The sequence below is a fragment of the Dama dama genome, chromosome 32 (genome assembly GCF_033118175.1).
Source record: "Dama dama isolate Ldn47 chromosome 32, ASM3311817v1, whole genome shotgun sequence".
Classification (NCBI taxonomy): Eukaryota; Metazoa; Chordata; class Mammalia; order Artiodactyla; family Cervidae; genus Dama; species Dama dama.
The window spans coordinates 8,891,602-8,918,392 of record NC_083712.1 but is presented as its reverse complement, the minus strand read 5'-3'; the positions used below and the strand labels follow the sequence as shown (position 1 = coordinate 8,918,392).

The window sequence follows — 26,791 nt, the reverse complement described above, 5'->3', positions numbered from 1 at the left end:
AGCTCGTCTTGCATGAAGCAGACACTGAACCATCACCACCAACAGGGTGTTTTGGTACTTGCGGATTGTCGACCCTGGGACATTCCTGAGGTTCAGCCTGGAGAAGAGCCCAGAGGGCAGAACCTTCAGCACGTGGGTCACTTGGCCGGGGAGAGTCTGGTTACGGGCAGAGTCAGGGGGTGTGGGGTGGGCCTGAGACCTGGCATTTCCACAGGGGTGCAGCCCACGTCCAGAGAGGTACACTCAGTTTCTCTAGCTTTCTCCCTAATTTCCCCAAACACTGCCAATTTTGATATACAGCCTCCAAAATAATGAGTTGAGGCTCATTCAGGGCGAGCTAGAAACCGGCCTCAAGGACTCTGACTTCTGGGCCACAAGCCACTGAGACCCTGGTTCCTGGCCTCCCCGGGGTGGGGCTCATGGACACAGCTGGGGGCCTCGGTGCACAGGCGGCCAAGTGCCACGAACTGGAACCGGAGTCCCTGAAATCTGTCTGTGAGGGGTGCCGAGGACGTGTCCTACTGGGACAGAAAGCAGCCATGGAACAGAAGGCCCGGGGCACCATCGTGCTTACAGGGTGAGCACCCGGCCCCGGACAGCGTGTCCACCATGTGGTGCTCTCCTGGGGTGAGGGGGGTGGGGGTGGGGGTTAGTGGCCTGAAACGCTCCTGAGTTTGCCTGCATTTTCTGACTTGTCTGGATTGCTGTTCCCCAAAACTTTGTTGTGACGACTTGCACACACAGAGTACTTGAAACAAAGTACCACCAGCACCTCCGCTCCATCTCTTGGGATCTCTATCTCTGTGCATGTCTGTCTTTCTGACCCTCTTGGAGATGAGCTGTAGCCAGCGCCTCCCTCGCCAGCACCCTGCACAACCACAGAGCCACGGCCCTCCCTAGGAAACCAATGCTTCCCTAATGTCACCCAATTCTCGGTTGCTTCCAAAACGTGAACAAGAGTTAAAACTGTAACTTTCAATACCAGTGAGCTCACTAGATAACACCGCGGCATCCTTTCAGACTTGAACGAAACAGAAAGCTGTCTTGTCAGTGTCCTGACGCCCGCAGCCTGCTGCAGGGGGCTCGCCCCTCGGCCCCCCGGCCTGCTCACCTCCCCCAGCTCTGGGCAGTGGAGGGGACACAGGGCGGGAAGGCGGAGGGGACACAGGGCAGGAAGGCAGAGGGGCCGGAGCATGGCCAGGAAGGGCTGAAAATACTTCCCACCTGGTTCACAATTTGGCCCCCAAACTGAACATGTTTGATTTCCACTTGTAAACCCTTGTAACTTGCAGGACTGACGAAGACCTTTAAAGAGACTTGTTTTAACCAAATGGTCACTGTACGAATATATAGAAGTGACTCACATATAAATGCATTTTTTTTTTTTCACTGACGCTATGCTTGCTGAAGTGATAATTAAAAAGTCAATCAGTTAAACCAATGGCATTGTCAGTAACACAAAGTAAAACAAACAAAAAGAAACCCCCCAGAGTAGTGTGGTTTCTGAAATAAAAGTTTCCATAGCCACAAACATCTTACTCCACAGGTTCATAAGAAAGATGAAAAGCATGAGAAAGTCAACAGTGGGGTCGTCTGTGAGGTGTCGTGATGCTGGACTTTCAGTCCCCGTTTTTCACATCCTTTTTAAAAGGCACCTCAATGGGAGGATTAATATATAGGACTTCAGTTAATAAACCTCAGCACAGCATGGATAGGGGGTGATGTCTGGGTGTTGATTTAATATAGTGGAGACTTATTATAAAGGGTATACGCTGATTATTGCTCGGGAGAGGTAAGGAATGTCAGAGTGTGGCTACTGGCCTGACAGCTGATGGCAGGGAATCTGTGCTCATCAGCGCGGATGGTTCTATCCGACACCTACAATGTAAATAATAGCTTCCCGTAATTGCAAAGAATTTGAAGCAAAAATTCAATTTATTCTTTTCCACTGAAGTGAAGTCACTCAGTCGTGTCTGACTCTTTGCGACCCCATGGACTGTAGCCTACCAGGATCCTCAGTCCATGGGATTTTTCAGGCAAGAATACTGGAGTGGGTTGCCATTTCTTTTCCACTATCCTTCCCTAATTCTGTCATAGTTTAACCACTTTCTTTTAAGAGCTACAGATAAGGGCTCATGCTCATCAGAATGCAAATTTACAAAGAACCTGAGACAACCCAGGCCTTTGATGTACAGAGAAATTTGATTAACTGACTTGCTCCTTTAATTTATTTTTCACACCTGTTCTACAATTTCCAACTCCACCTAAATTTATTATGAAGTGCCAGGGCAACACTAACACTATTCTTTTCAAATTCGAGGTGGGCTTTTCTAGCATTTGTACACAGTTTGCGGAGATCCACGACCTCGCGGGTCTCTCGGATTTCCCCCAGACCCAGGCGTGGGGACGCGCCCGAGTCCACAAACCCCCGGCGAAGCCTCAGGCTTTCTCAGCTTCCCGTTTCTCGACCACACGCCTTCTCTCAGCCTCGCTTTGCCGCGGCCCCGGCGGCTGGGGCGGCCCGCGCGCTGCCCGCACCCTCCGCGGGCGCTGCGTCCTGTCAGAGGCGGGGCCTCGGGCTCGCGGTGACCGGGCCGGTCCCGGCTGGAAGCGGCGGTGCTCGGAAGCCGTCCCGCTTCTAACCTTCAGTGTGTGGACTCCCGGACAGACCGCAGGGCCAGGGCAGTGTCCCTGTGGCCTGTCCTCCTCACCCCCTTGGTCCCCGAGTCCCCCGGGTCACTGTGATTACCGCCGACAGCACGGTGCCCGAGCCGGACCAGAGAGCGTGGACCTCCAGGGAAGGAGGTCTGGGAGACCCGCGGTGAGCATCGAACCCCAGCTCTGGCAATAACGTGGCGAGTGAGAATGGGGGTCCCTCAGATGATGAGGTCTCCTGGCACCTTGAGCCTGCGGTCTGTGCCTCTGGCTGGGAGATCTTCAGATTAGCAGCTCTGGGGCAGAGATGTTTGGGGGCCAGAGAACACCCCAGCACCTCTCAAAAGACCCCACTGCGCAGTTCCTCAGGCCATTCATCTTTTTACAAACCTGCTGAGTAAGATCTTTGTGGCTCTGGAAACTTCCATTTCAGAAAACATACCTTTTTTTTTTAATTTTTATTTTTTTGGTTTTACTTTATGCCACTTACCCATTTGGTTTAACATAATTAACACAAAAACCGCAAAACACTAGTCTAGTGGTGGTTTACAATCCCTGCAGAGTATCTGTTTATGGATTAACCTGCTTTAATATGATTTAACTTATACCAGTATTTAACAGTTCTCATGATATTTTTATTAACCGTAGAGACCTGAGTGAATCTGAATTTGTTCGATCAATTCAGTGAGCTGTGGTTATAAAATAATAGCTTGGGAGAAAAGTTATCTCACATAATGGAAATTTCAATATTCGGAGCTCAGGGTTTTGGTTCAACGGTCATTTAATTTAATCTTCGCTTTTTAACAGGACTGTAACCAAGAACCGTGTACCTGTTTTTAAAGTGAGGAGTGGAATGGAAAGTTATCTCACCATTAACCATTACTAGGGAATCACTTAAACGTGACCAATACGGCGCTCGGTTAATGTGCGAAGCATACAGTTGAGATTCAAAGCAAGCATTCTCTCACCTTTGGCACAAAAAATAAAGCTGGGTAATGAAGAAATTGAGAAAATCACAGAAAGGATCAGGTAGCCCTGTTCGCTGCTCTTTGAATCCGAGGCTCCTAGAGATGTGATTTCACGAGGTTATGAAACAGTGGCGGGAAGACCCCGTGGAGTCACGGTGACTGAGCTGGTGTCTGGGGGAGGGGCCCCCTGCCTGGCCGAGGGCAGTGTCAGGGCACACGGGGTTTTACATGCTCTGCTGTGCAGAGGCATGAGTAGGGGTGGAAGCACCCTGTGTGTGAAGACTGCCCCCCTTCCCTCTTCCTCCTTCGGACTCTCGCCACCGAGGCTTCTGCTGGGCATCGCCAGCAGACGCTCAGCATGTCCGGGCGCCGCCGGAGGATGGTCAGCATATCTGGGCACCCCAGGAGGACGATCAGTGTATCAAGTGTGATTGCCCAGGAGCCTAAGACCGGGCAGAGCTCCAGGAAAACGCAAAGCCGTCCCCACCTTTGAGAAGGGCGTGTGCCCATGTGCCTGTCCTCAGGCATGACAGAGCCAGGGGCTCCGGAGGTCGGGACCAAGCTCCCCAGGCAGATGCAGAGTCCATGTCTGAGGAAGGGCCTTCCTAGAGGGTCTCCGGCCTGGCTCTCTGCCCCTGCTCCTGCCCTGATATTCGCTCGCCTGCCTGACTAGTCTCCCCACCCTCAAGGTCCGCCCAGACTCCCCCGCCACCAGGAGGACCTCTCAGACTGTCCTGCTGGCAGCATCTGCCGGACCTGGGGGTGTTTACAGCGCTGGCTCTGCACCGCTCTTACCACGTGCACGTTCCTCACTCACTAGAAACGCCTCTGTGCTGGTCTTACCCACTCTGCGGTCCCTGCGGTGTCTGTGCTGCACGCTCATCAGTGTCTCCACCTGCAGTCTATGAGACCATGTGCTCAGCAAATGCCTGCTGGGGCTTTACAGGACACATAGTCCGGGAGAAGATCCCAAAGGTGCAAACAAGGTGAAAAAAACTTGTGTAGAGAAATGCAGCTGACGGACAGCAGAAACCCCCTTTCCTCTGCCGGGCTGAAGGAGAAACGTGTTCTCCAGATGCTGATAATAAGATGACGACAGCCTAGGTGACAGGATCTTACTGTTGATCCGGGTCACTGCAGATCATCAAGTCATACACAGGATGTTCACGGCATTACTTCCAGGATTTTCCCGACCACCCCCAGTGACAAGAAAATCATAGCTTACCAGGACAAGGCTCCAGTGCTGGGGGCTTTTAGTGTCACCTCTTAATTCCCAGGGCCTAAGGCACAAGCCAAGTGTGTACTTTATTGCTCAGGGATCCTCTCTGAACCACAAATGAGGGTGACGGATTCAGAGAATCAGAGTGAAGTAAATGGCCAGGGATGAGGCATGGCATTTTCTGAACAGCAGAAGACACTCCATCACTAGCTAGGAGGTCAGTCACTTACCATCTCCAGCTTTTCTCTGACACAAAGCCAAAGCAATTTCTTTTAACACGGAACAGTCACGAGTCTAGAAAACAGTTGAATTGTTGCCCATCATCATTGCCAAAATTCAGAGAACCAGCACATGGACCCTGAGATAACCTGCAGTCCGGAGACCCCTGCGGGCCTGAGCCATCCTGCTATCCATCACACAGCATGGAACAGAGGGATGCCCGTCAATATCTCAGCCACTGCTTTTCTGTTCATTTGCTTGCGTCTTGGCTCAGGTGGGGTATGGTGGGAGCCCATGCACTTTAATTTACTCAGGGATCAAAGGGACTGTCCTCATGGATTTCATCCTCCACGTGCTCATTTGCTTTATGGAAACCTGGCGAGTGTCTTCAGGCCTCAGCAGAGACCTGCCTCTTACCTTCCTCCACGAGGTCGTTCTCCTCGGCTTCCCTCTCCATCTCCTTGCACCAGCCTTCCATCCGCTTCGTCTCCGTGTGCAGCAGCTTCAGGAACCACGCGCCGTCCCTGTGGCACGGGGACGCGCGCCCGCCGTCCACTGAGTCCAGGGCCGGCTCCAGCCAGGGGTCGGGAGGGGGCAGGCTGGCAGTGTCCACGGGGGTCCGGTAGTCCTCCCGGTAACTGAAGAGCCCCTGGGTCCGGACGGTGCGCACTGCCCCATACTGCGTGGGGGTGCTGGGCTCCGAGTGCCTCTGGAAGGAGGACCCGAACTGCAGGCCCTTGTCCTCCGTGGCGACGTGTCCTGGGAAGCCCTCCAGCTCCAGGTCCGCCTGCACCCCAGCCGTCACGCTGTTGGAGCGCTTGAAGCGTCCGTGTCTGCGGGGGGTTGGGGGGGAGACAGACGGGAGCTTGTCGGAGATGACCCTGAGCCGCAGAGCCAAGCTTACACATCCGAGCAGGCTGGGCCACACGCCAGCCTCGTGGCAGAGACAAGTGTTTTCATCTTTGTTATCAGCACACTGGTGTTTCATCTGTGTGAGAGCTTTATTTGACTTTGCAAAGAATGAAACTCTAACTTTTACCTAAGCTTCAGTGGCTAAGTGATGCCCACTGAAGACTTAAGTTTACCACAGGTGGCTTAATCTATTCCCGAAACCACTGCCTTGGGGTGGTTACCTGCCTTTCAGAAATACGTGACAGGCTTACACATTTCTGTGTGTTGTGTGTATGTAAAATGAAGCCCCACTGCTTCTTTCAAGTACATAATTCTTTTAAGTAATAACATCTGTGTCTTGTTGAGTTCTGGTGGCTATTCATATCATATTTCAGGACATGAGTTTCTTCTCTCTGAATAATGCAGTATCATCTGGTTATGTCTTTTATGCAAAATAATGAATCCAAATTCTGACTTCAGCAGGTGTTTAAAAAACATTTTCATTGTATGTATTTAAATGTCACTCATTCCTCATAGCCAGTTACTGAAAGGACTGGCAAGAACGAACTTATAACTGGAGCCCAGATTTTGCTGGTGAGAACTATGTGTGTGTGTGTGTGTGTGTGCATGCATGTGCATGCATGTGCATGTGTGTCTGTGTGCATGCGTGTCTCTCTGTGTGCATGCATGTGTATGCCTGTGTGAGTGTGTGTCTATGTGTGCATGTGTACATGTGTGTGTGTGTGTGCATGTGTGTCTGCACACCTAAACTCTGCCAAGCTACATAAGTTGGCTCCTCACCAGCTGGACCCGCAGATGGCAGGCAGCTGTGTGTGCAGCTGGCTAATGGATGTGCCTTCGCTGGAGGCAAGGCGCTGAGAAGGAGCCACCAGCGGGGACGGGGGGCCGCGAGCCCAGGTCCTGGGGCAGAAGACACGGTTTCTGAGAGGCCCCCATCCTGGGGAAGCCATCAGTTTGTGCTCTCGATTCCTTGGCAGTCCACATCTTTGCAGGTTGGTCTAAAACCTTCACTGTGAGTGACTCACCAGGGTTTCAACAACCAGACGCTGCCTGGCACTCACGATGTGATATGCCCATCAAATCTGTCTTTATGAAACTTACAAGATATGCTATTTTAAATATAAAATAGAATAATCACCCTGTCCTCATTACAAAAACAACACTCTTATCATGGACTTCTCTGTGCTGGGTAGCGTGAAGGCTTCTTTTGAAGCGTCACCATCCTAAGGATTCTTCAATCTTCTTTCACTCTCCCTCTCTCTGTGGCTGTACTGTTAACATCCTAAGGCGGGAAAACCTGCACTGGCTTTATGCTCATCCTTTTCCCCTTTGGGTGAAGGACTCTGGTGTTCAGAGCTGCCAGCCCCTCTGCTTTCACAGGTGGTAAGTTACTTTAGAAAAAAATGAGTCCCCAGCCGCTAGCAGAAACAAAGCTCAGAAGGATGCTAATTCATACCCGAATGATATCCACTGAGTTAGGGTTAGGGATATATGACCCTGTCTCCACAAGCAGCATGAACCGTTGATGGCCTGTGCTGTCCAGACACTCGCCATCACGTTTCTAACCCGTAGCCCTGCTCAGAGGCCCCGGAAGTCTGAAGTGGTTACCGTTTCTCATCTTCCACCTGGACGCCCACCGAGTGGTACTCCCGCAGCCCCCGGCTCTCCGTGTCGGAGTCTGTAGCTGTCTCCACCTAGTGCAACAGAGAACATTTTATTTTACAACCAAGACAGGGACCTGGACCAGGGACTATTTGTCTGTGTGTTCATCTGCCATAATTAATTACGCATTTGTGTAATTAATGCAGAGATGCACTTGACCCAGGAAAACAACAACGGGAGGGAAATGCACTCGTGCTGGTGTAATTATGTTGCTACCGTGTTTCATCAAATTGTGCATGACCCCCTAACTCAACGCTGAGCCTCCACCTTCTAAATGTATGCAAATAAAATTGCTTTGCTTAGCTTGGGCGAAAAACAGGCTGTGTTGGATTGCATTATGAGAGGACTTAAAAGCTCTTGTTACATCCTGCAGGTACAGCATGAACCAGATAGAGCTAACACAACACACGGGCTGTTGAATAGGACGGTGGTGATGACGGCATCCACATACATGGCATACGGAAGAACTGAAGCTTTACCAGCCCCGGGCAACCCCTCCACCCGCCTCGAAACAGCACTGTCTGCTCACAGGATGTGCCCGGGCAGGGCAATGCCACAACAGAACAGAAAGCGTGCACTCCACACACAGTCCTTACGGTGGCTGCATTTGCCGAGAAGTCTCCCCGAGCCCAAGGAAGCATTTGTGGTGCAACATTAACTCATGAGAGAACTCTAGTAGCGTATAGTTCCTAAAAAAATAACCAAAACTCCAAAAGCAAACAACCTCCCTCTCCCAAACTCTCAGTAGAAAAGTCTGCCCCAGAAGAGTAAATATACGACCTTGAGTAAATATATGACTAAACAACCAAAGATTAGTTTAACTGAATGCTATCCCAGCTTCTATACGGTCCCTTTTCTTTTTTTTTGCAAGAAATAGTACCTACTGTCTCAAAAGGTGTTTTGACTCCAGTCCACAAATGTCAAAACTAAACTGTCAAACACATCTTTTCTTAAAAACATTAGTGACCGTTGCAAGAGCAACACACAAACCGTGAGACGAGCAACCGTGACACCGTCTCCTGCTTGTGATGAGCAGAGGTGCCCTGGGCAGTCGTGGCTGGCTAAGTCTTGGTCGCCGGGGGCTGACGCGGTTTGTGGTGAAGCGCAGTTGTGCTGCTAAGAGCTGGTGTTTGCTTTCAGCTGATCCCGCGCCAGGCGCTGAGCTAAGAGCAGGCAAGTGTTACCACAGCTGGTGCACATGATACCCTGGGTCCAGCCACATGGAACACTTGAGGAATCAGAGAAGGTGACTAACTTGCCCAGGGGTGCACAGCTTGTAGGGGGCAGAGGCATGCTCAGCATCCGCTGTGGCCAGAATCAGCACGGCCCGTGGAGACCCTGCAGCTCCTGGGATGGGGCGGGGTGGGGGGGTGGCCCTGTAGAGCCTGGGACAGCGGTAGTGCAGCGGTCAAGAAGCCACCTGCAAGGCAGGAGCCTCAGGAGACGCAGGTTCAGTCTCTAGGTGAGGAAGATCCTCTGGAGGATGGCATGGCAACCCACTCCAGCATTCTTGCCTGAAGAATCCCATGGACAGAGGAGCCTGGCAGGCTACAGTCCATGGGGTCGCAAAGAGTCGGGCACGACTGAGCGACTTAGCACCCACGCACAGGAGGAAATGTGCTTGAGTAAAATTCCTAACCTGCTGGTGATCACCACGTCTTTCTAGTTTCAAGTGGGTCATGGCTGACATAAATGTTACCTTGCTGGATGTGGACACTGTGTTTACTATTGTTTTACACAGAAAGATTGCAATAAGTTAATATGTTAAAAATGTTACCCATGTCAGTGCAATATGAGCTGCCTGTGTTCTAGCTTCTGTTCCATTCTATGACTATAACCTGATTTAATTAGATATAACTAGTTTTCTGCCACTTTAAATAATGCCGTTGTAGATGTATGTCTGTGCACGTATATAATTTTGTGAATATATTCACAGCCATTCTGGTAGATATTGCTGTATTTGAGAGATACACAATATGGGTGAAATTACTTCATTCGTATAGTTTCAGGGAGACATTTGTATGGAAAGAGCACTAATTTTTATCATAAAAATGTTGAGAACATTTGCCTCATTACTTCCAGTCCTAGGAATCTAGTCTAAAGAAGTTTCCTTGAATTCTAACATATTAAAAAGTGAAAGTGGGGGAAACAGGAGGACAGGATACTGGCAACATTGAGCAACTTCAGGCTGCTCACGACACAGACACCTGTGCGGTTATGATGGATGAAGCCACGACGATGCTGACGCCACAACACAGAGCCAGGAGCGTGCATCGGCAGGTGGCGTGAACGATCCAATCCCGAGACGCGTGTTCACACGTAGAGCACACACATCCGCACAGAGAGAAACTGACCGTAAAGTGACCAAACCAACCAAAATGTCACAAAATAATTCATCTTCTTTTCTCTGGTGTGCACAGCTTCTCTCTTATAGCTCTCTTATTTTCAGTGAATGAGAAAAATACAGCTTTTGGAGTCAAATTCTGCCACTTGCTGGCCATGTGGCACTTAGGTCAGTCTCAGATTCTATGGCTCTTCTCTTCCTAATTTCAACAGTGAGGGATCAGCAAACACGGGGTTAATGAGTGTGAAACTGTGTGAGGCCAGGTTCAGGTAGGTTCTCCAAAGCAAATCTAACGCTCCCTCTCTCACCTCCACTTTTAAGATCCACAGATATAGTAATGATATATTAAGTTCAAGTAATATATAATGAATTTCATAGATACTACAGTGGTTGCCATATGAAACCATTCTAACAAAAAAAGGGTCTCCATTTTTCAGAAGGTAAAGGTGGAGGGGGATGTGGTCAACTTGCATAAAGCCAGGACGAGCTAAATATTTATCAATTTCAGAAATCTTGGGAGAGCTTTATGAGGATGGGGAAAATCAAATTTAGGACAAAGAAAAGGAAATATTATTTTGCACAGTGGGAAGGAAATAAAAGGAATTTTTTCCAAAGAGAAAATTCTGATGAGAAGTGTAAAAGGATTATAACAGTTTTGAGAAATATATGTACATATTCATTTTTACAAGAGCCATGGTGTTTTAGGGGCTTCCCTGGATCAGTGGTAAAGAATTCTCCTGCCAAGCAGGAGACCTGGGTTTGATCCCTGGGTGGGGAAAATCCCCTGGAGAAGGAAATGGCAACCTACTCCAGTATTCTTGTCTGGAGAATCCCATGGACAGAGAAGCAAGGTGAGTTACAGTCCATGGGGTCGCCAAGAGTCGGACACAACTAAGCAACTAAACAATAACAGCAAGGGTGTACTGGGCATGGAGAAGAAAGATGAAGTCCGCAGAACCTGCGTATGTGAGTGACCTCTCTGAAGCAAGTGCTGATTGGAGGTGCCTGCTGGTGGATGGGGACGGATCCTCCCTGTTGCCATGTGAGTGGTGGGCGCTGGGCTCCTGGAGCACCCGCCTCTTGTCCCTGGGCCATGACAGAGGGGTTGACACTGAGCCATGGGCCATGAAGAGCGGGGGAAGGGTGCACGAGAGTGCATGTGTGTGAGTGTGCACATGTGAGTGCACACCTGTGGTCGTGCATTTGTGTGCATGCATATGTGTGTACATGAGAGTGCAAACATGGAAGTGTGCACATGGGTACACCTGAGTGCACATCTGTGGGCATGCATGTGTGTGCATGCACATGTGTGTACATGCACATGCATGTACATAAGGTGCAAATGCGAGAGCGTGTATATCTGTACATGTGAGTGCACATCTGTGGCACGTGCATGTATGTGCACGCACATGTGTGTATATGGGGTGAACACGTGAGTGCACATGCATATGCATGAGCTCACTTCTGTGGGCATGCATGTGCACACACATGTGTGTACATGAGTGCACATGTGTGAGCGCACATGTGTACATGTAAGCACACACCTCTGTGTGTGCATGCTCACATGTGCATGAGTATGTATGCATGTGAGCACACACATGTACATGTGAATACACATGTGGGGTGCATGTGTGTGCATGCTCGTGTGTGTACATGAGGATGCACATGTGAGAGTGTGCATGTGTGCAGCACATGTGTGACATGTGGGTGCACATGTGTATGGCCCAGATTTTCAGAAAGTCATGGCTGATCACCCACAGCTGGAGGGACCAGAAAGCAGGAGGCTGTTAGCAGAATGTTGGCTGAGCTCTGATCTCGGGTTTTTGCTCTAAAGAAGCTCATCTTAGACTCTGCCTTCAAAGCCCTTACAGCAAAGTGGGTGAGTTGCTCCCACATGGAGTCCCCACATTTTTCTTGGTGACCTACTATGAGTCTAATAGTTAGAGGTGAACTGCCTCCCCTGCCCTGTGAGATGCAGGAAGCCCCAGCAGAAGCAGGCAGGAAGATGGAGGGCTCGGGGGGATGTAACCTGCCCAGGACTCCTGGGTGTAGCCTCGGGGAGGACATTTAAACCCAGTGACCACCTATGACATCACAGAGTGGGCATCATTCCCATTTTAGAGATGGGATGACTGAGGCAGACAGGATGGAAGGACCCCTGGACATCAGACCACATTACAGGACCTGGGAACACACACACACACACAAAACAAATGTAGAAACCCTGCAACAACAGACAAATCACAGATAAAAACAAAGTGAACACAAAGAAAATCGTTTGGTGTCACCGTCACTGTGAGGAAATGAGGGAGGGCCAGATGTAGTGTCCAGGTGAGAGGGCAGGTCCCCAGGGGGCCCGGGTGCAGCCCGACCTGCAGGGTCTGGGGCAGGACACTGTGGGCTCAGCTGAGGACCCCACACATCAGCCCCTGTCCCGGGCCTGGGCTCCAGGGAAGGTGCAGGCAGGAGGGGCCCCTGCTCGGTGGGAAGAACGGTGTTTGTAAAATGAAAGGGATCCCGGACGCTGTGTCCTGGGAGGTTGGGCGGCGGCCCAGCGGGAACTGTCCCTGCAGTGCCAGACGGACACTGGGACACCCGCCGCCCTCCCTGCAGGCTGAGGACAGGGTGACGGGCAGGGTCAGCTGTCCTCCACGTGGTGTCGTGGGTGAGCCAGAGCAGGCTCGTGGGGGGCAAGGCATGCCCTTCAAGTCATCCCCTTCTGTGCGCTGGGGTCCCCCCTCCCATCACTGGCCCCCAGCCTCGGGTTCCCCGTTCCAGGCTGGATGTGGCCCCTGTGGGCAGGTGGGGCTCCCGTGAGGACGGGGGGAGCCCAGGGAGCTGGGTGCAGACTCGGTGCATCCACGCAGGTCCCCAAGCCGGCCCCCGGCCACGCCCTCTGCACCGCTCTGCTCTGAGCCCTGAGCCCTCGACATCCTCCAGCACTTCCCGGGAGCTCTCTAGGCGTGTGCAGTGGTCCTTCCATCAGCTCGACCTCCCGCTGCTCCCGGATGGCGCCCCCCTCCTCTGTCGCTCGAGTTCCTTGGGTAACGTTTTCTTTGGCTTCCAGCTCACCCCACTGGGCCACCCGAGCTGACACGCTCAGTCATCCTGTGACTGTTTTGCCGCCGGGAGGACAGCGAGCCCCTGCACTCACACGCTCGCCCACACTCGCCCACGCTCGCCCACCGACACTGACCAGGAGCTTGCTATGTGCCAGGCGCTGTGCTAGGCGCTGGGTACCGAGAGGGGCAGGTGCGCCCCCCCGCCCGCGACACGCAGCTGGGGGTCTGCAGGGGCTTGTGGGAGGGGGGCCGTGGGGTGAAGCTCCGCAGCTGGAAGCAGAAGGGGCGTGGGGTCGGCAGGGTGTCAGCGGCTCCTGGGGGTGACTGGAGGCGGGAGGGGGATAAGGCAGGTTTGTGGGCTTCTGGGACTATCTGAAAGCATCTGGTTGCCTGGAATGTTCCCACTGTTTTCAGAGAAGTGGGAACCTGACCCTCCAGCCCTGTTTGCGGCTCAGCGGGCAGCCCAGAGGAAGCCTGTGGAAGGTGGCAGGTGGGAAACCAGGGTCACAGGCGCCCAGGGAGGTGACCTTCTTATCCTGGGGGCCTCACAGGTCTCCTCGGCAGATGTGACTGTAAAGGCAGAGACCCTGAGGGCAGCAGGCACCCGGGCCAGCACCTCGGCCCAGACGGCTGTGGCTGCGGGGGTCACTGGCGCTCAGAGCCCCAGCTGTGTCCTCAGGAGGGGGCTGACTGCGTCTCCGGGGATGCAAGGGTCCCCGCGACAACGGGAGCACCTAGCATAGAGCCTGGCATATAGAGGAGGACAGAGAGGCGACGAGAGTGGAGGATGAATAACCGGAAAGGGAGGAAATAAAATTCATGCGTACTTGGCTCGGGGGCGTATTTTGGTACTTACATCTGACCTTGGGTATGGCTGATGCTCTGGGAATTCAGAATCCTAAACAAAACAACGAAGCCACAGTGTGGAGACCGGGTTCAGGGGACCCGCCAAGCGGTCAGCTCGCAGCCTGCCGCCCCCGGCCCCACAACGCCCGAGACAAGGCTCCCCCTCATGCCTGCTGATGCGTGGGCCCTCCTCCATGGCGCAAGGGAGGCCTAGGGTTTTTAAAGTGCCCCACAGGACTCAGGCTGACGGAGGTATCCGGACTTGCCGAGGACCTGCCTGGCTGCTGACCCTGCCTGGGCTTGGGGCCACCAGCCAGGCGGTCCCCAAGAGACCAGTCCTGGGCCCCACTCCTGAGCGGGAGCTGGGTGGTGCTGTGTCCCTCCCCTCCTGGAAATCGAGTGGACTTGGTGGTGGGTGTCGGTGCAGGGGCAGCTGTTTTGGCTCTCGGTGATCAGAAGACAATGAGAATAATCCGTGGGTATCCAGGGGTTGGCGTGGGGACTTTTGGGACCCCTGAGCAGATGTGCTCCTGTTTCCTGCAAAAAGCCTTCTGGTCCTTCACTTTTAGTCCCAAAGCCCAAAAGACTAAAAAGCTTTAGAAAGATCAGGTTTCAACCCCAAACCCTCCTTTTTATGCATCAGAATAACCTATCTCCACACTCTCCATGCTGCCGGCTGCCCCCGGAAATGCCTGGGGGTCCTCTGCCCGCTGCACCTGGCACTGGCTTCTCCCGAAAGCTGGGGCTCAGAGACTCTGGGTGCCTGCAGGGTCCCCGTGAGGACCCGGTCCATGTCACTGGGGGGAGGGCGTGCACGCGGGTAGGTACCTGGACCCCAATGGAGGAGCGCTGGCTCTTGAGGAACTCCTCGGCCTTGGACGCCAGGATGGCCTTGTCGCCGGTCCGCGTGGCGCCTCCCTGGCCCTCGGAGGCGTGGCGCTGGGCCGCGGCCGTCTCCAGGGCCAAGCTCATGGCCTTGGTGCTGTCCAGACTGTCCGTGGAGTTGTAGAGGCTGCGGCCGTCCGGGGGCCAGGCGGCCACCCTCTGGGCGCGGCTGTCCTGGTAGGCATCCTGCGTGGACTCCGTGCTGCTCTGCGCCGTCACTGAGATCAAGGGCTTGGAGGTGGTGCGGGGGGGCACGGGCGGTGGCGTCTTCTTGTAGCTGGCGTAGGAGACGCCTGTGAGGGGGACACAGCCGGTCAGCGGGGTGCCGCCTGCCGAGCCTGCTCTCCCACCCAGCACCCGCCAGCCGTCAGGCACAGCTCCCCTGGCGTCCAGCCTGAGAGGACGCAGAGTGTGGGGGAAGCTTTGTGCTCAGAGACCGTCTAAGCAGACGTGTGTTTAATAGTGAAAAGTTATGAAAACACCCCCAGATCAGGCAGAATAGGTGACTTCTGACTCAGCAGGACAGAGGGCAGCCCACCGTCCTCACGCAGGTCAGGCACCAGGAGAGGGGCTCGTTCTATACTTGGAGCTAGAACCGCAAGGCCTGCGCGGTTCTCTCCAGGCCAAGATGGACTGTGTTTGCACCGAAATCCTGGGAAGGAAGAGAGGTTAGAAGCACACTCTAACGACGACCATCATCAGCGACAGCGTGGCGGAAGGCTCTCTGTGCGCTCCACAAACGCTTATGGTGAACAGGCATTATTTTCATCACAGAGAAGACACACAGGTCGGCAGGCTGGCTGCTCCCTGCGAGCACAGGCTCGCTGGGTATAAACCGTGGGGCTGGCGGAGAAGGGAGCCAGGTCTCCACGTCCACCCTGTTCACCCCTGTGCCCTGTGCCCCCGCCGCAGCTCCACACAGGCCACGGGCTGGAAATCCACTGAAGGGAACAAGCGCAACTGGACCTGAAATGGTACTGAACGCCCCTTAGGAGGCGTCCAGACTCACCAGCTGTATGTGCTGGGCCCGGGTGGTCCCGATTCTCACGGCAAGAAAACCTCTCAGCTGCTCTGATGGGAGTGGACTTCCCACCGAGGCCGGCTGTGCTGCTTCCCCTGGAAGGAAGAACTGGCTGGAACCCGTGGGGGGAGCCTCATCATCAGCAAACTCAGCACCCATGCCGGCGGCAGGTGAGCAAGGGCAGTTGGCTCGGGGACCAGACACGCCGGCGGGTGGCCCAGGGGGCGGCCCCCTCCCCGGGGGCAGACGGGGCAGCTCTGCTTTAAGGGCCTGCAGACCCGGGCCAGGAGTCAGTGCTCTGCAGCCCGCGGAGACGGCCAACTCCTCTCCCACCTGTGGGGACTCCAGCCAGCACTCCCAAGCCGCAGCTGCCCCGCCAGTGACTTTTAAATCTGTGTGAGTGGATCCGCTGAAGAAATAAAGCATCAAGTGTCACCCAGATGGACATCAACAAATAAAACAGAGTGAGTTTATCACGTCAGGAGGATCTGAGTTTAAAGGCATAAAAACTGCACATGAAAATTTATAAAATGCACACATTTTCAAAAGGGCGAATGGGAAAGAGGCACTTTGGGTAGAGAACAAAGGTAGGAAGAAGGCTATTAGAAAAATGGACTCTGAACAGTGTCTACAACAGAGAAACCTCTAAAATAAGTCTTTTTAAAGACTTGCCCCCTAATGCTCATCAGCCCCAAAAGGAAAATCATTGAAAACTGACTTCATTCCAGGTTTTTATTCTGGGAGATTCTGATGTTTGAGAAAGCGTTCCCAAGCTTCTGACCTCCAGCACTGACAACTAGCTGAGAGTGAAGTGAGTGTGAAGCTTCTGCCCAGAGGGTGTGTCGCCAGCAGCAGGAGGGCCTCTGCACCGAGGTGGGGGGCTCCTCACCTCACAGGGCAGGGCTCTTCTGCCTGCAGCTGCTTCTTAAAGGCACATTCACTCTCCTCACCAGGCCTGTCCACCCGTGGTGCTCAAGTGGCTAACATCGGGTTAAGAAGACCTCCGTCCACCTGGTCAACTGTGGTGCGTCCCCTCCAGCCCTGTGGTAACTCTTGCGCAGGCCCCGCGGTCAGTCCTGTTCCCGTGGAGCTCACAAAGCTTCAGAGACCTCTAGACGGTTCACCACAGCCCCTCAACCCCCCCACACCCACCTACAGTCGTGCCCCTGCAAGCCCCCTTGGAGCAAACCCAGGACTTAGTGAGCTTGCTGAAACCCCAGCATCATCACCATGGGGCCAAGGTCACTGAGGATACAAGCTCCTAGGAGTCAGGCTGGGCCCCTCTGTCCATGGGATTCTCAGGCAGGAATACTGGAGTGGGGATCCCCTCCTCCAGGGGATCTTCCCGACCCAGGGATTGAACCTGGGTTCTTTACCGTTGACCCATCCGGGAAGCCCCTCCCTGGGCTAGTCACTGCAGAACAGAGGGACTGTTCCAGAAGAAGGAAAATGCAAAAAGCACAGCAAACCCACCTTCTTCAAGAAGGTTGTTTCTGGCCACAGAGAAAAAAAATCTATGAATGTATCTGGGCTTCTCAGTAAGATAAGACAGCAGCTCAGGCTTCACTGCGATTGCTGGTGGTGGAGAAGAGACCCTGGGATCTGGAGTGATGGAGGGTCTGGGTACCGCGAGCTGAGGCTGGACATCGTCAGGACCCTTTGGGGAGAGTTAGGCTCTGAGACGCAGGAGGGGTCACGAATGCCCTGCTGGCCCTGGGGACAAGAGTGCCAGCTCCCTTCAGCCGGGTCCTGACTCGCTGACTCAGCAGCACTGGGGGGGCTGGGGTTTCGGGAACCAGGGATGTCCTGTGTCTCATGGATCAGCTGAGCAGAGCTGGTGCAGGGGACAGCGGGCAGGGGTGGGGTCTCGCACTGTTCTGCCCCCAGACTGCTGCTTGCCTGGGGAAAGCTGGCTGGCTGTACCCTCTCGGGGACCATGGGGACCCTGGACAAGTCCCTGCCCCCCCACCCCCATCTGGGGAATCTCAGACCCTCTGCAGCATCAGCCAGCGGTGCTCAGCCCAGAGAACCTGCACCCCTCTCTCCCAGGGGACCTTGGCGACGTCTGGGGACACTCCTGGTGGTTACAATGGGGAAGGGGAGAGGCAGGGGTGCTGCTGGATGTTGTCTGGGCTCAGGAAGTCCCCACCACACAGATGACCAGCTCAGAAATAAACCCAAGTGAGGCCACCACCTCATGTTTCTGGTGGGGCCCACCTGCTCCCCTGTGACGGGAAGGGACACGGGTGGCCAGGTCTTTCCATAACGGCTCGTCCTTCCCTATGTGGGGTCAGGCTGAGGCCCGCCTTCCTGACCCGGCACACGGCTGGCTGTCCAGAGTGTGTTCACTGCTCCCCCACACCTCTCCCACATCACGTGTTGCTTCTCAGTGACCTTTTCTCCACTGCTCACAACATCGCTATGACAAGGGAATCAATCAGCACAGTATCTACATGCTAACTGACGGGGAAGGGCGAGAAGCAAGCTTACTGGCAGCTTTTCACGTGAAACACTGGGAGCTGGCAGCGTCTTCATGGGAACGCAGGGAGCAGAGCTCATTTATGAAGGAAGGTCTTCATCCTTCGACACCGTGTCTGCAGACCCCGCCAAGAGCAGGTGGTCCCCTGTACCCCGGCTCTGTGCCATGGCCGTGGCTGAGCGCCCAGACCTCATCCTACAGTGGAGGGTGGTGGTGGTCCTCATTGCTTCTCTTAAGCAGCAACACTGATTCTGAAGAAATGCCCCCTGCCTCCCGGCGCCTGGCGGTGGCCGTGCAGGTGACTGAGAAAGCCAGGAGCACAGGTTTCAAAGTGACGCCTTGCTGTCGCAGTTGTGTTTATGTTCACAGCGTGGAGGTGAGCGCACAGCAGCAGCAGAAACGCAGCCGTGTGGGCTTCCCGGCCGCGTGCACCTCCCCAGGAGCGAGGACACGTGCGGGAGGACTGTCACGCTGTCGCACGGCAAACACGCCAGGAAGCCGGGCCGAGGCCCTCCACGCGACAGAGCCCACGTCCAGCACAGCTCACCTCCGCGTCCCGCTCAACCTCACGGGACTCCCTTCACCTGCTAAAAAGGATGAATCTGACTAAATGCACCCAGTACAACTGAGACTGGAAATCTAACAAAGCTACCAAACTGCCTTCCTGTCTGGATGCCTTATTTTCAGTGTTGCAGTTTATCTCCACGGTCACAGGAAAATCCACTATCACATCTTCTCAACTTAGAATGCGTTTGCCACAGGGTGATAATGTGAATTTATACACTTATTTCTTTGTAAAAATGTAGTGGGACAACACATTTTCCTAACAAATTAATTAAAAGGGGGCTCCTTGGCAGGACTGGTGCTGAAGCTGAAGCTCCAATACTTTGGCCCCATAATGTGAAGAGTCAACTCATTAGAAAACACCCTGATGATGGGAAAGATTGAGGGCAGGAGGAGAAGGGGATGACAGAGGATGAGACAGTTGGATGGTATCACTGACTTAATGGACATGAGTTTGAGTAAGCTCCAGGAGATGGTGAAGGACAGGGAAGCCTGGAGTGCTGCGGTCCATGGGGTCACGAAGAGTCAGATAGGACTTAGTGACTGAACAACAAGAAGTCTGTCTCCAGGGTAGCAGAGAACAGTCTATACTCAAGCTGGGAGGGGCAGCACAGCGACGAAAGGAAGCGTTCATGCTGTTTCCACACTGTGTCGGGGGGGCCCCCGAGGCTGCTCTTAGGGCCAGAGTGGATGTGATGTCCCCCTAGAACACGGGGCTGCCCTGAGGACATCTGCAGTGGCATTTAGCCACCAGGGGCCAAGGAGAGTCCCGGCTGCACCCGTGAGGATTCCTGCCTGCGGGTCCCCCACCACCTTCTTGGCTGAGGGAAGTATGGCTTCTCTGGGGCAGTTTGCAGCCCCTGAAAACACCTGTCACTTGTCCCTTGATCCCGTTGTAATGGCCCCAGTGAGGATCTAACACATACACTTAATGGAAATAACAGCTGCTACCTAATGTTTTGTGAATAACTTAACACAAGCTAAAGAATCACATGGAAAAATACCCATAAATGTTCCAGACACACACACCAGATCCATGCCGACACATTAGTGTAGAAGCCAAACGGGATTTGCAGTTTGCACTGTGAGACAGGCCTTTAAGACAGGTTCTCCGTGGCCCTGCGCCTCCGCGTCGGGCGTATGCACACAGCAGGCCCCCCAACCCTGGACAGGGCCGCTCACTGCAGATGCTGCCGCACCTTTACATTCCTGGTCAACTGAGTGCTTCTGAACTTAATGAGTTAAAAACTGTCAGTTGTCAGTTTGGGGCAAATAGAGCTTAATGTACATAAAACATTTTAGATAAATAAAATAATGCTGAGACAGAGTTTAAAAAAAATATGGGTATATCACTATATTCATCCATGAGTCCAGTCTCCTGACAAATACATGTTGGTACTTACAACTTGCAGAGCAGAACTGTGTACTCTCTTTTTTTTGAATTGTTTATTCTTAAATGAGTTCTTAGAATTAGAATTAGAAGCTGGGAAATACAGTAAAGAAAGAATTAAAGGGAACTCCCTGGCGATCCAGTGGTTAGGACTCCGTGCCTTCCCTGCCGAGGGCAAGGGTTCAATCCCTGGTTGGGGTTTAAAATCAGGCAAGCTGCGAGGTGCAGCCAAACATTAAAAAAAAAGAAGACCATGAAGAAGAAAGAATTAAAAATGTGCATTTGATCATGTTAATTTTCTGCCACTTATTAAAATAAATAATTATAGATATCCTTTTACGCATTCAAGAAAAATATTCAATTATTCAGTTGAACAGTTTGGGTAATAATGATTGAGTTAATTATTAGGTACAGGCTGTATTGTCTATCATTTTCTACATGTAGGTCAGACAAACTTCATATACGATTGAAAATTTTAATTTTAACTTAGCAATGTAATTCTACTGAAGTATGTACGGCTTCAAAGAGCAGATGAATCAACAGATTTCTAAACAATCTCAAAATTTATTTAAATAAAAGTGATCAAATACAAATTTTGAAGTAAAAAATGAAACGACAACTTTTTTTAGATATCCTGAAGGCCTGACTACTTTCTCTCTCTGCCTTTTTTTTGGCTCTGCCGGGCAGCATGTGGGATCCAGCTCCCCAACGGGGGATCAAACACGTGTTCCCTGAATTGGAACGGCAGAGTGTTAGCCACTGGACTGCCTGGTAAGTCCTAGCTCCCTTTCTCTCTCTCTCTTTTTAAATTGAGTTCAGGCAGGAACATCCCTTTGGTTTTAAAACCTGACATTGATTTTTTTTTTTTTAACTAAGTGCCTAACACTATGAAATCCCTGGAGGTCTTCAGGCTGTTTTGTGGTCCAAGGGGGAGATTAAATGCAATTTGTTTTATTACATTTCCTGATTTGGTCTGGATCCTGCCTACGTCTCAGGGATCAGATGTGTTGGCGAAACTCACCGTGAAAACAGTGGTGGTGAGAGGAAGCAGCATGAGGAGGAGCCTTCTCCATTGAGCCTCTTGAGGCCGATTCAAGGCTCCAGGCACAAGGGAAGGCTCGTTACATTACTCAAGATGGAAGGAGCCATGGTAGGGAGATCTTTATGAAAATGGCATTGAACTAAAAGTGTTGACACTTCAAGGAAACTTTGTTAGTTCTTCTCTGTTAGAGCCGAGCGATGAGGCACATGAAAATCAGGCTTTCCCAGGCACGCGAGGGCTTGAGTTCATCTCATTTGGACTCTTTCTGAAGAAATGACTCAAAGCCCTGGGTCAGAAGGACGCTGAGCCGGCAGGTGGGAAGAGGCTGCAGCACGGACCTGCTGGTTGAGCGACAGGAGGGTGGACCTCCACCTGGACGACGACTGTGCCTAAAACCTCGGGGATTTATTCTGGCTCTGTGAGAAGGGCCTCCTTCCAGATAGCTTTGTCCAGTAGCTCATCCAGGAGTCAAGTTTAAATGACCTGAACTTTGAAAGGTTTCCCAGGTGGCTCAGCGGTAAAGAATCCACCTACAGTGCAGGAGACGTGGGTTCGATCCCTGGGCTGGGAAGACCCCCTGGAGAAGGAAATGACAACCCACTCCAGTATTCTTGCCTGGAGAATCCCATGGACAGAGGAGCCTGGCGGGCTCCAGTCCAAGGGGTCACAAAGAGTCAGACATGACTCAGCGACTAAATGACAACAAACTTCTAAAATATCTAATCACCTAAACTACAATTAAGCATCAGTTCCTCCACATCTGAGCTGCACTCGAGCGCCTCAACAGTCACGAGCAGCCAACGGGGATGGTGAGTGACATCGGCCACTGGTCCTGAGTGTTTCCTCCAGGCGAAGTTCAATCAGTACAAGCCCACCTCATTCAACGGCTGACACAGGCAGAGGAACTCCGTTGTAAAGACTTCCCTGTAGGTCTTCAAAGTGTTGGGTTGGCAAACCTACTGAAGGGGGATCCGGAGAAACACATTCTATTTGAGGTAAACCAACTTGAATGGGATGAAATCAACTACTGCACAGTGTATACTTCCGCATGACCTTGAGTCATCTCAAATGCGAACACATCGTTATTTCAATGGGCGCCTTATTATCCCTCCACACCTGGAACTCTGGACACCGTTTTTGATTTCGGTCCTTACAAGCCATTTGCAAGCCAAAAAGGAAATTTAAAAATTAGCATTCTATCGTATAAAGCACAAATACATAATCAAGATAAAATATACTTCGAAAGGCAGGCTTCACCATTCTATTCGAACCTAACAGTCACACTTAAATTCATTGCACTCTCTTAATTAGAACTTCAAAGATAACAGCATAAAAGGAATTACAGTAATCAAGCCCATGAATGTCTAAATGAGAGTCTGGATATTGGAGAACCCAAACCAAAGGCAAAGATTCAACATAAAAGATTCAAGCTACTTTGACACTTTAATTAATGTCAGTCTCAAAACATAAGTGTAAGTCACACAGGATGCAGAAGTCTTGTCCGCTTGGCATGAGCACAGTGGTTTCCCTGAAGTTACAGAAACTCGTGTGGGCCGCACAAGTTCTGACGGGCCACCAGCAAAGACATCCACCTCCCATGTGTTAATTAGCAAGAAATGACAGTCTAGCCAGCATCTAACATCTTGCAGCTAGTAAAATGAAGTGATGACAGCTGTTTCATGGTTTGAGACACTTCCTGTTTCCATTTAAAATATTTAAAACCCACTTTGCACAAGAAGAACTTGGATTTTCCAAGAAAAAGCTAAGAACGAGGCAACTTTTAAAGGTGTAGAGAATCAGTTAAGTTTGTAAGTACAGAATTCTGAGTGTTCAAGGGGCCAGGCTGTAAACAAAACGACCAAACGACAGGACTGATTTACAGTCAAGTCCTGAGGTTGTGGGGACGACAAGACGGAAGGTTGAAAACACATGGGGAGCAGAGGGTGGCTCCCCGCACCAGGCGTCCAGTGGTAAACAGCTGTGTCCCGAAGCTTTGAGAACAGGAGGCTTCAACTTAGCTGGAAACGCGGAATCACGGAAAACAATGATTTTTCTCAGTGGAAAAGCTGACAGACCCCCCCCCCCAGGGACACAGCCGGGTGCCTTGGGTCAGTCTGTTTCTGGAGGATCTGCAGATGGAGCAGCGGACGGCCCTGGCCTCTGTCCTCAGAGCCGACACGTGGGCTGCACCTCGCTTCACAGGGGACGTGTAATCAGGAATGAAGCCTGCATTAGAGTTGTGCCAGAACAGTATTTTTACCACCATGACGTGTGGGGGAGTAATTCTGGGTTGGTGCTTTGTTTTACGATGAAATCACTGACTTCACGTCGGCTTGTGGCAAACCAGGCAGGTGTGGCTGTGGACCCCCGTGAGTTAAAGTATCAGAGTTACTACTGTCTCTTGAGTCAAGAAAAAGGGAAAAACCTTCCAATGGAAAATTAATACAGCGATAATGCTGATACTAATTGCAAGGGTAAAAATAACATGTAACGAGCTATTTATACCTACTGATGCTCAGCATCTAATGAATACATCATAGATTTTGCCTTCTGTTGTTCTGTCTCTCAGTCGTGTCCAACTCTTTGTGACCCCACAGACTGTAGCCTCCCAGGCTCCTCCGTCCATGGGATTCTCCAGGCAAGAGCACTGGAGTGGGTTGCCATGCCCTCCTCCAGAGGATCTTTCTGACCCAGGGATGGAACCCACGTCTCCTGCATGGGCAGGTGGATTTTACCACTGAGCCACCAGGGACTTCTCCCATAAAGTTCCATAAGAAAGTTGGGAGACAAGGAAGGTGACCATTTACTGTCTTTTCAGAGACTGCAGGTGACGTGTCGACCTGCCGGCTGACTCCCTCTCCTGGGCTCCACCTCCCGCAATATTCTTCATCAAACAGAAAACCTGACCTGATACCCGGAGCTGGAAAACAGGTGACACAGTCTGTCGAGAAGCATGCAGAGGTTCTAAGTGAGTCCTCACAAAGAACCGGGCTGCTGATCCATGCCTCCCTGGATGATAGCACATTGCTGTCAGTGTTCGATGAACATTTTTATTCTCCGGCTTTAAGTTCAGAACATCAATGACAGAGCAAACCCACCTACCCTGGGAACAGTGCTCCCACCTGAGCGCAGTTCAGAGAGAAAACATCCTTTACTGATTAATCCATTTGTTCACTGTTTTCATTAAAAACTCAGCAAGTATTTCTATAATGCTTAGCACATCCCAGGCCCTGGGGACCCAGCAGTGAGGAAATCCCTGCCTGCCTGTTCTCCTGTCCCCAGGGAGGAAACACGGAGCCAAATGCATCATTATAACACACGGATGCTCCCTGTAATGGGCTCCAAGTGCAACCTCACAATAGTTTTGTGAAAAGCACCATGGTATGTATAAAACCCAAGTGACTTTTCTGCCTGAACCTGGGATCTAGTTTAATATTCAGTTAGTACCAGGTTCATGGTTACTCTTTTGAAAGAGAGAGAGAAAGAAACACCAACATCTCTAAAGGTCACACCTGCATGGTAATAATGTATGACTAGAAAAAAAAAGTCAACTTAATTTTGAAGAGAAAAGAGAAAGAATCGTTCAAATGGGGCTTTAGGAAAGGAACTCCCTGATCTCGGGCCATAGGCGGGGCCTTGGGGTGCCAGGCCGGGGCTCCCTGAGCTGAAGTCTGGTGGGGCCTCTAGACGTGGATGAGTGTGGGCGGGCTTGCCGCGTTGGCCTCATCTGTAGGACAGTGGACGGGGCTTGCATCTAACGGATGCAGACATAGACTCTGAGCATCCACTGAAAAGCACACGGCATGTGCCTTGTAAAGAGCCCCCAACGCCAAAGTAACTCATTTCTTTTTGGACCGTTCGCCAGATAGCACAGGCCTTTTAGAAACTTCTCTTGCAGAGACAACTAAGCCCCAGTCTGCAGGATAGGGCGAGTGGGCGGGAGGAGACTCCTCGGTCCCACAGCTAAGATCTAGGATCTCAGTTCCTGCTGTAAATATTCGGAAGCGGAGAGAACTCTGACCATTTCATGAATCACAGACCATTTTGTAATAACTCAGTATTAATTAGCAGAAGGGACTAAGCGTTAACTACCAAGTATCAGCTGAGAAAATGTGATCATGGTGATTACCTATTTGCAGAAATGCCCAGAGCTTCTAAACCTACTTCAGTTCTGTTTCCTTTTCTTTCATGAAGTATCTCTCTAGTATTTTATAGACATTAGGCACAAAATAAATATTTGTGGACTAGATTCCATTGATTGTGTGACTGATCAAAATGGCAGTGAAGGAACGGCCTGCTAGAAACCAATAAACACCAACTTCCTATTAGAGAGAGAGATCAAAGCACACACAGGCACTTTAATGAACTGGATACGCGGCCTTGCCCCGCATTTGCCACACAGGCATTCAGAGGACCTGCACCTGTAATCCCAGAAACAGCCACGTTCCTCAGCTGGCGAAACCTTCCTTCTGACTTCTCACTCACACTCATGGAGACATCAGACACAGTCATCTCCTCCTTCCTTATCTCTTTACTCGTTGGCTTCCAAAAAGTAATAAATGAATGTCCATCTGTCTGCGCTCAGTCTCTCAGTGGTGTCTAACTCTTTACGACTCCCAGGACTGTCGTCCACCAAGCTCCTCTGTCCGTGGGATTCTCCAGGCAAGAATCCTGGAGTGGGTTGCCATTTCCTTCTCCAGGGCATCTTTCCGACTTAGGGATCAAACCAAAGTCCCAGTGGATTTATCATAAAGAACATTTATAAATGGGTAAACAGAGGTATAAATGTTTTTTATGATAAATCCACTTGGACTTTCAAAGATCCCCATTATTTGTGTTTAAAAAGCACAGCATGGCTCTGTGTCTTAACGACTATGTTGCTGCTACTGCTACTGCTAGGTCACTTCAGTCATGTCAGACTCTGTGCGACCCCATAGAGGGCAGCCCATCAGGCTTCCCTGTCCCTGGGATTCTCCAGGCAAGAACACTGGAGTGGGTTGCCATTTCCTTCTCCAATGCATGAAAGTGAAAAGTGAAAGTGAAGTCGCTCAGTCGCGTCCAACTCTTAGCGACCCCATGGACTGCAGCCTACCAGGCTAGTCTGTCCATGGGATTTTCCAGGCAAGAGTACTGGAGTGGGGAATGACTATGTTAGGAGGAAGTAAATTCAATGTAATTAAGTGTTTTATTAGGTAATGCTCTACATATACGAATATATATCCCCTAGAGTCTATGGTTTCCTGACTATGGTTCACTGCCACCTAGCCATCAATTGAAAGGATCAGTGAAAATACAAATTTCACAACCCAAGTCTGAAACCATAAACCAAGCTCACTATATACATGTGTAGCACTCTACTTCTTTTGGCACCTGAAAATGGGTTGAAAGAGTAATCTCAACCTCATTCCATTTCTCACTCCAAATTTGGGAACGTTAAAATGCCCTAACCAAATTCTGTTTTAGCCTAATACCCCTACTGAAAGTAAATGATAGCCAGTTAGTGCTAACTGAAAGTCTGAGTTT

At 51.4% G+C, this 26,791-nt stretch overlaps 1 protein-coding gene across 1 annotated transcript in view; it reads right to left on the bottom strand.

The window, feature by feature from the left end:
- DLGAP2 (DLG associated protein 2) overlaps positions 1 to 26,791 on the bottom strand; it is a 629,281-nt gene that overhangs the window by 10,409 nt on the left and 592,081 nt on the right. Inside the window, exons 11-14 of the mRNA XM_061134978.1 lie at positions 14,716 to 15,065; positions 13,898 to 13,939; positions 7,582 to 7,667; positions 5,479 to 5,894 (exon numbers count right to left, since the gene is read on the bottom strand). Coding sequence (XP_060990961.1) covers positions 5,479 to 5,894; positions 7,582 to 7,667; positions 13,898 to 13,939; positions 14,716 to 15,065 — 894 coding nt within the window. The remainder of the gene's footprint in view (positions 1 to 5,478; positions 5,895 to 7,581; positions 7,668 to 13,897; positions 13,940 to 14,715; positions 15,066 to 26,791) is intronic.